The 9551-nt window shown below is 33.7% G+C and overlaps 2 protein-coding genes across 2 annotated transcripts; both read left to right on the top strand.

The window, feature by feature from the left end:
- The first annotated feature begins 3046 nt into the window (after nucleotides 1-3046).
- LOC110619943 lies at nucleotides 3047-6895 on the top strand. Its single transcript, XM_021763463.2, has 3 exons — nucleotides 3047-4322; nucleotides 4788-4992; nucleotides 6194-6895. Exons 1-3 carry the CDS (start codon nucleotides 3417-3419, stop codon nucleotides 6697-6699), a joined length of 1617 nt encoding a protein of 538 aa, XP_021619155.1. The 5' UTR covers nucleotides 3047-3416; the 3' UTR covers nucleotides 6700-6895.
- A 1859-nt stretch (nucleotides 6896-8754) lies between these two features.
- On the top strand, nucleotides 8755-9551 carry LOC110619945 (dehydration-responsive element-binding protein 1B). Its single transcript, XM_021763466.1, has one exon. The coding sequence runs from the start codon at nucleotides 8836-8838 to the stop codon at nucleotides 9442-9444; it is 609 nt and encodes a 202-aa protein (XP_021619158.1). The 5' UTR covers nucleotides 8755-8835; the 3' UTR covers nucleotides 9445-9551.

The raw sequence follows: 9551 nt of genomic DNA, 5'->3' as shown, positions 1-9551 counted from the left end.
TGTGAAATACTTTATATTATTATATTTTTCCTTGTAGTTATGGTATGCGCATGAATAATTAAAAAATAAATAAAATTCGGCCTATTTCCCGACAGAGAGAAGTGATTTGGAATTAATTATTTAAAAAATTAAAAAAGAATTAAAACAAGAACCTTAAATTAATTTAATTACATATAATAGCTGGGGCAAAAAAGGACCAACAGTTTTGTTCATTGATTCTTGGGCTTTTTGTTGGCTTCTCAAGGTTCTTGAGCCTGGTAAAAAAAAAAATCATCAAGTCAGTACAAACAGTTCAAAAATTAATTTAATTATTACAAAAGGTAATTGGTTTAGCTAAATGAAGAAATTAGGATGCAAATCAAACCGCCACGTGGAGACTAAAAATAAAGGTTCCTGATTATAGGAAAAAACAAAGGAAGATGCAGTAGTTTCAAATGTTGTCTTTGTCTCTCTTCTTGATGTTGGGTTGATTTTCTTCTCTTTTCTTTTGATAAACTGCAGAAGATCCACCACGCCATGTAATTTATATGCAGCAACTTTTTAGGTAAATTCCAGCTATTTCAGTGTCTCTTGCTTTCTACCTAAATGATAAAATTTAAATCCCACCTGCCCATATAATATTATACTTGTAAACATTAAAAAAAAAAAAAACATACTGATTTTTAATTTTTCAATCTCAATTCATAAATTTTTTATGACTGAATATATATTTATATTTATATATTAATTGGAATTAACTCATAATTTATAAAAATTATAGATAATAATGAAACTTTACAGACAAGATCAATAGAGCATCATCATTTAGGTTATTAGTTAATAACAATCGAAATAATACCGACTAAAATAAAGGAGTTACGATCTTTAGCATCTCAGTCGCAACTTGGGAGCTACGATTCAAAGTGAACATGTTTATATATTTACTGCTTGGATGCATGTTTACCATCGAAGCCGTTGTTGATCCTCGGCGCGCATTGGCCTAAATCACATGGAGGCCTAGCCAGCTCCAACTATTTGTTTACATACACAAGCTGTGTAATTTGCTAATTCTTAAGGGACTATACTATAAATTAGTAAAAACAAAAACGAAGAAATGTTATTATCGTCGCCCACACAAACTTGTTATCATGTGATGAGACGATATATAGTTGTCAACACCCCCAAAAGGCACATTCATTCCTTGTAGCATAAAAAAGTGTTATTCTTCCTTGCGTTTCACCTTCACCTGCCAGCTTTAACAATTACTTCTCATATAATTCTGGTGGCCTGGCCCCACTCCCACTCTAACTCTTCTCTAAAATCCATGGTAATTTTATTTTTTCAAAATTTTAAATTAAAGTTGATTTGTGAAATGGACGGGTCATGAATCAGGATAGAAGATAATAATAATAATAATGATAATATAATGATAATGGATACGAACGATACAGTGATTGGCCTGAGACTTGAAAGCTGTCGCGCTTGCACTTACAAGTTATCCTCGCCACGTGTTCCAAACTCATAATCCAGATTAATAATAAGTTGATCGATTCAATTTTAAGATAAAATTATATCAAACTAAATCTTTATTTTGATTGATAATAATTTTAATTTCACTTGTCAATTTTTATTTTAATATTATATAATTACATTAAATTAAAAATAATTTTTAATATTTTCTAATTATTATATTCTAATTAAAAGTTTATTTTATCAACTAGTTATAATAAATCATTTTAAATATAACGATTGTAAACTTTCTGACAGTTAAAAAACTAAAAAGGGAGAAAAAGTCATGCACATCAATGGCAGAGAAGGAGCGTCAAAGATCTTAGTCAAGATGCGGTTTCTGTTTCCTAGTTCGCACGCGCGCTCTTCTCCTTTTCACCTTTTTGTCGTTATCCGCCCCGTTTTGGCTCTAGAGCTCTCCAGACATTGCCACGTCTTCCCTCCCATAATGACATATATATATAAAAAAAGCCTTTTATCGCGTCTTTTTTCATTTTCTCCCGGTTAGTTGCCGGTATGATGATAAAACGTCAACGGTTTCTGTTCTTCGGTCACTGCACAGTTGCTTTACTTTGGGTAAAACCAAAGGACAAAAACCTCTTTGTCGTTTTGACGCCTGATGTACGAGGGTGTTTTCGACATTTTACGAAAACGGTGTCGGTTTTGTCTAAATGGTTTATGGTATTGGAGCATTTTGTCAGATAAAATTTTAAGCTAGATTATCATAGTGTCCAGCTGTAAGGCATCCATCTTGAGTAAATTGGACTGCAATTTTGTCACATAAGAGATATCAATGGCCAATCAGAATTTACCACGTATTTCAACAGAGATGAGATTAAAATATAATCATTGAAATTTAGATTTCAAATTAAAGTCTCTAATCATAAATTATTCAATAGAATTCATTTTACTGTTAGAAAAAGCATATACTAATTAATTTATTATATCAGAATGTATTTTATTATTTAAGTAAATAAATAATCATGATTTATTGCATCGTATTATTTTGCTATTAAAATAGGTAAATAAAAGTGAACTAATATACTAATAATTAAAATGTATAAATATATATAAAATGCAGTTTTTTAAAGAAAAAAATGAAAAGCAACCAGCTCACAAATATCTTTAATTTTATAACTTCTCAAATTGTAAAGGGTTTATTAGCTGCATAGCAGGTGTTTGATACTGTTACCAAGTGAGTATGAGCAGCTATGGTAAAAATGGAGTCAACAGGAAAACACGGGATGTGGGTAGCAAGCAGTTGCGACTGGTAGAGGTTGTAGCGGTGCGCTCTCGCCATTCCTGTGAATGAGTACTATCTTGGTTGCAGTAATTACAGTTAACATGTTATTAGACAAAAAATCTTGAATAATCACCAAAAACACCATCACTCTACACAATACTGATACGTACTTTGTACTCTGTATCTGTTACTGTGTTTGGTCCTGAGAGGGAGAGATTTTTTACAATTTTTATTTTTATTATAAGAAAGGTAGCTACAATTTGCAGCCATATTTCTTATTCATATGTATTATATATTTATTATCACCACCTTGCCTCGTTGTACTAAACTCCGGATTTGAATCAGGAACTCTCCTCATTCCTTCCCTTCTCTCTCTCTCTCTCTCTCTCTCTCTCTTTCTCTCTTTATATGACTAGTGCCCTTCTTTGTAGGCAACTGCTTCTCCTTCAGCCTTCCCTTTTTGCACTTCATTTCCAGTTCAAAAGTTGAAACCTCTTCAACTCTTTCATGCTGTTGAAATTCACTCCCACCTCAAGAAAACGAAGAGAAATAAAACAAAGAAGAGAAATTCTTTGTTTTATTGTCTATTAGATTGGTTTTCATATGCGCATTGTCTTCTTCTTCTGTTAAAAGCTATATATTAGCAGAGAGTTTTGCTTTGCTTGTATCAGTTGCAGAGATTCTGATGATGTCTCAAAAGCCTTTGCACCAGCTCCTGGAAGAGGATCAAGAACCGTTCTTGCTCGACAACTACATTGCTGACAAGCGTTACCAGCTCAAGAAACCCTCTTCAAAAACCCACTTCCAAATCAAGAAACGGAAGCCCATTTCCTATACTTCTAGCTTTTCTCATAATTTCTGCAAGAATGCTTGCTTTTTCTCTGTTAATAACTCTCCAGGCCTCAGAAAATCCCCTCTCTTTCAGTTTCCATCTCCTTCTAAAAGCCCTTGCAAAAGCCCAAATGCCATCTTCCTCCACATCCCTGCTAAAACAGCAGCTCTTCTTCTTGAAGCTGCTCTTAGGATCCAAAAACAATCATCAGCTCAAAAACCCAAAAACAATAACGGGTTTGGTCTCTTTGGGTCTATAATAAAGAGAATAACTCATCGTAATAAAACCCGAATGCAAGAAATCAGTGGCGATGGTGTTAAAGCTTCAGTTAAGGACAGTCGAAGGTGGGGCTCTTCTCTTAACCGTACAAAACTACCCAATGAAAGAGAAAACAAGCGAGAGCAGGAGATTATGGTTAATGCGCATGAGAAGAGTACTTGCGAGGTGGGTTCTTCTTGCTCCTGCAATGGGAGGCTAAGCAGTGCGATTTGGTCAGAGAGCAATGAAGACAAGTCCTGGGATTTGGATTTAGAGACCGCAAGCAGTAGCCAATCTGAGGAGGAAGAAGACTGTTTAGGAAATTTTGAGTTTGTTAGCAAACTAATAGATGTTGATGGTATTAATACTGATTTTGCTTCTTATGATAATCACTCCAGTGAAAATCTGTTCCATTTTGTTCTTCGGGGAAGCCCTTCCGCTGGTCACCGGACCCCGGATTTCTCCTCTCCGGCCACCTCACCTAGTCACCATAAAACAGAGGTCTATATCCTTCTCCTTTTATTCTCATTTTAATTACTTGTTGATATATACACATACGCATTAATGTGACTCAGCTAAGCAATTCGTGACATGACTGAGTTTGACTTTATCGAACTGTCGGCAATAGGGTCTCTTCCTGCAATTTTGGCTGGAAGTTTGACCTTAAATGGCAAATATAGCCCTTCAATTTGGGTGAATTGGGTAGAAGATTGGATTGTTTTGAGGGCTATAAGCGTCATTTGGTACGTTTAATGTCATTAGCATTCTGTTTATAAATACTTATTATAACGAGAGTCTGGCTCTGCCATGCAAATCTTTAAGCATTTTAAAAGATTGGTGTCAAGAAAAGTAATTTTTCCAGTAATGGACAAATACCTCAGTAAAATTGCTATATTCAGTTGTATATTCTTAGCTCATTAACGTTAATGATGTCCTAATCAAGGTTGTTGTGTAATTTTTTTTCAGGGAAAAGAGAATAACGATGTGGAGAACTTAAAGAACTTCCAAGTAGAGCAAGAAAAACAAGAAGAAGAAGAAGAAGAAGAAGATAAGGAACAGTGCAGCCCTGTTTGTGTATTGGACCCACCTTTCGAAGACGACGACGACGGTCATGAGGATGAGAGCGAGGACGATGGCTTTGATATTGAATGCAGCTATGCAATTGTACGAAGTGAGTTCACTATCTCCCACCACCTTATCTCTTATGGCTTCTCAGGCTTTTCAACTTAATCACAGTTCTAAAGACCTGCTAAAATTACTACTGAAGGGAAAAGTTTGTTTTTTTAATCCATCTAAAAAGATGATATTTTGAATTTTGTACCATTCTCTGCTGTGGATTGTGTGGTCTTTATCACTGCAAGCTTATTGTAGTACTGATCACAGTAGTATTGTTTAAATGCCAGTGAGGATCAATGGAGGGCCATGATCATGTGAGATCTATGTGGGTTCCATTGAAAGAGTCGTAGAGATTGCTGTGATTTCAATTTAGACGTGTAAATGAAGTCATTCTGATATAAAAGAGTGCGTACATGCAAATTTCTTGTTAAGACGTATAATACCTGCATGTGTATCATAACTTGATGACCCACTTCTTTTAATGCTTGGAAGGCTTTCACAAGTCTGTAGGGATATTGGTTGTGGTAGATCAGCCTAATTCTTCAAGAAAATTGCTTCATTTAGCTTTGATGATTTCAACCCATTGATGATGCTAAATTGGTGGAACCCATTTCAGTTATGAGCTCACTTCACCTTATAAATCTTTTGAATTGCATAGCCTCTGCTGTATAATCATGTATGCATATTTAAGTTTCTTTCCTGGTAGTACTACTTGTTGGGGACTTAAATGATTAAATTTTCCTTAATAATCTGAAACTGGCTGAAAACTTTTATGTTTCATTAATTAAATTTCCTAAAACTGAAACTTGTGTCTGTGACTAAGGTAAGTCTCAATGATTTCTATCTGAAACTGTGTCTATTGATGGCAAATTTGCTTACAAACCAGCATTTTTATGCATCTATTGGCTTTGACAGTCATTGGCCTTTAATTTTACCTTGGCCTTTTCATTGTTTTTCACCTATTTTTCTTTACAATTTTTTATCTAGTCTTGACAGCAGCCAAACCCATCAAATCGAACTCTCCTAGTCTAACAGAGAAGTCTTGGATCTTAAATATTCATTGTACTTTTGTTAGAAAACTGACTGTGATAAGTGTACTTGGCCTTCTCCTTCAATGGTTAATAACCTTGGGAAACTGAATGTGTTACTGCACAATTGAGAAGTATTTATGGTGCCTCAGCCCTCAGACTGAATTGAAGATTTTTTAACAATTATGAATAAAAGGTATTGATAAGCTCTTTCGTTTCCTGTGTCAGGAGCAAAGCAGCAGCTATTGCAAAAACTACATAGATTCGAGAAACTGGCAGAGCTGGATCCTGTTGAGCTTGGGAAACGAATGCTGGAGCAAGAAGAAGAAGAAGAAGAAGAAGAAGAAGTGGAATCTGATATGGAACAAAGCATCGACAGGTTTATCATTGAAGAACTAAGTAAAACAATCTTCTGTCGTGTAAGAAAAATCCCAAGAGACATGAAGAGATTGGTTTCTGATCTCATCAATGAGGAACAACAACAGCAGAAATACTTTGCAGCTGACAGAGAAGTAATGGCTAAAAGGGTATGCAAGAGATTTGAATCATGGAAAGAGGTGGAATCAAACACCATTGATATGATGGTGGAACAAGATTTTAAGACAGAAGAGCTTAATGGGTGGAAAAGTTACCAAGAACAAGTGAAAGAGACAGCTTTAGAAATTGAACTAGGAATCTTTAGATTATTAGTGGAGGAGTTGTCAGAAGAACTAGTAATGGGAAACAAATTTTGATTGGTTTTTTTTGCTAATTAAATATTAATTAGAGGTTTAATTATAGTCTAACATCCACCATGGAGGGATAGGCTAATTAGATGTTAGAGTATGATCCTGTGCTTGATGAGACACAACATGTAAAATTCCTGTTCTTTAATATATTATATATGTATATTAATTATTTAAAATTTAAAAATAATATTTGCTTTTATTATATTTTTTTTTTCCATTGCCAGTGTGATTGAAACCCTAATATTACCTGCAAAGGCATTTAAAATCTGACCTCTGCAAGGTTGATGTTTAATGCAGAAATGCACAGAAGATGCTTCATGATGACTATGCAGGTTTTCTGAAGTATAGGTATCAGCATATAAATAGTTCATATGACAGATCGGAGATGAGTCAGCAAAAAAAAAATTACTGCTTTTATTTCAAACTCTAATTTTGTCTCAAGCATGCTTAATTGGTAAACCCAAATTAGACAAATTGAACTAATATATTTTTTTTATCACAACAATTAAATAATAAAATATTTAATAATTAAAATTAATAAAAAAATTAATCAATAATTTTTTAAAATTGAGTAATTAATTAATAAATTTTTTATTTTTTTGTAAAAATTTGAGATTGGGAAGGTTATGGGAGAGAGAAAAACATGAAAAATAAGAACCACAAAGGCCACTATATAAATATGATTGATGTTGATGATAGAGCCACAGCAGCGAATGTTGATGAAAATGGACAAAAACAAGCAAAGCAAATTTCACAATTCATTTTCAACGGCTGCATGTAATACAGTGCAGCCCACTACCACCACCACCTTCACCGGTAGCTTTCATTTTGATTCGCTCTTTGTTTTCCCACCTTCCACTAATCCTCTCTTCTACTTCTCCACTCCTATCATTATCTTATCTCTTAATATTCATATTTAAAATCAATAAATCTACAAAAATTTAATTAATTACTTTATTTTTTATTTTAAAATAAGCATTTGATGCATGATTATGTAATAATTTATTAATTTTTTTTATAAATTATTTATTTGAAGAGAAGTGCATACCTTGTGGTTCAAGTGGGAACATCAAGCATTTAGCTATTTAATTTGGCACATATTTTAGTCATTAAATATTATTTAATTTAAAAGTCAAATTAAGTATAATTCATTATTACAGAACATGTTTTAATTTCCATGGCATGGCTTTCACACTTAACGCTTGTAGCTGCCATGAATTTGTCTTCACTATCCACTATTTATTTAAAAACTCATGGAAAAATAAATACTGTGCTACTAATTCTCTGCCAAAGAATAAAAACTAAAATTCGAGTTTTTTTTCGAAGAAAATCCAAATTACATAATAACGATATATATATAGGCTCAGTTTTAGTATTATTACGGAAATTATATTGTATTATTTTAATTAATTACTAATTACTAGAAATTAATTTTAATTTTAAATTATAATTGATATATTTTATTCGTAAAATATTTAAATATTTTCTTCTTTGTCATACAAAATCCCAAGTCCCAGACATGCTCCCGTAGATAAAGGACAGAGACAGCAATTTCTTTGGAACCACGTGAAAAAGCTACCAGACCAGACTGGACCGGACCAGACCAGACCCAAGCCTAATCTGCCTTTATTTTCAACCCTCGGATCCACTACCGTCCTTCTTTTATATATGTGTTTTGACGTGGACTTTTTTTTTCTTTCTTTCTTTCTTATTTTTTTAAATTCAATATAATTGTGAAAGATAAGTAATTACTGACTGAATTGATATCATGTGAATTTATATGAATATAAATATAATTAATATGTTTTGTAAAAAATTATATAATAATTCTTTTAAATTGGTATATTTGTTGTGAAAAGAGGTGTGCACTTGGAGAACAGTCGAATAAAATAATTGTTTTTTGTCCACGTGGGTTTTGTTCAATGCTTAGTTCCACGTGATGAATATCTTTTACAATTCAATCACGTTTTCAATGCTCTAACAATTTTTATGTTCCTTGTGCGTTAGTTTCTTGTATAAGAGTCTCCCTCAAATTGTTTGTTTCCTTCTCTTCTCATACTCTCACATCTCATTAACGAAATTAAACCATTTTACTTCTCATCTCTCAAATCAAAAAGCTTTTTTTTTTTTTTCTTATTTTTCATGGAGAAAGTATCATCTTCTACTTCAAATTTCAAACAAGCTAATCTCAAAATGGTCACCCAAAAACGCAAAGCAGGAAGAAAAAAGTTCCATGAGACTCGCCATCCTGTGTACAAAGGTGTCCGCCAAAGAAATGGGAAGTGGGTGAGTGAATTGCGACAGCCTTACAGCAAGTCTAGGATTTGGCTTGGAACATTTTCAAAGCCTGACATGGCAGCTAGGGCTTACGACGTAGCTGCGTTAGCTCTTAGGGGAGATTCTGCATCCTTGAACTTCCCTGAATCAACCCATTTATTGCCTCATATTGAGTCTACTTCTATTAGGGATATTAGGCATGCTGCTCTAGAGGCTGCAGCTCAGAGCTGTGTTCATGTTGATCAATGTTGTTCTTTATCTTGTTGTTGTACATCCATGAAAAGCGACGAGATTGAAGAAGCTTGTGAGAGGAAGGTGGCGTTTTTGGATGAGGAGGAGTTGTTTAACATGCCTGGATTACTTAATAGCATGGCAGAAGGGTTGATTCTTACGCCACCAGCTATGAAAAGAGGGTTCAGCTGGAATGATGAGGAAGACGACCACCCTGTAGATTTGACTCTGTGGAGTGATTGATGAATCATGATCCATATCACCTTACATGTAATTTTCAATGTTTAATTTCGATGCTTTATAGAATTATGCTTTGATTTTTGGATTAATTTCCAAGCTAATATAATGAA

This window comes from Manihot esculenta, chromosome 8 (genome assembly GCF_001659605.2).
Source record: "Manihot esculenta cultivar AM560-2 chromosome 8, M.esculenta_v8, whole genome shotgun sequence".
NCBI lineage: Eukaryota > Viridiplantae > Streptophyta > Magnoliopsida > Malpighiales > Euphorbiaceae > Manihot > Manihot esculenta.
Note: the sequence above shows the minus strand (reverse complement) of the source record. Positions and strands in the feature narration are given on the sequence as shown.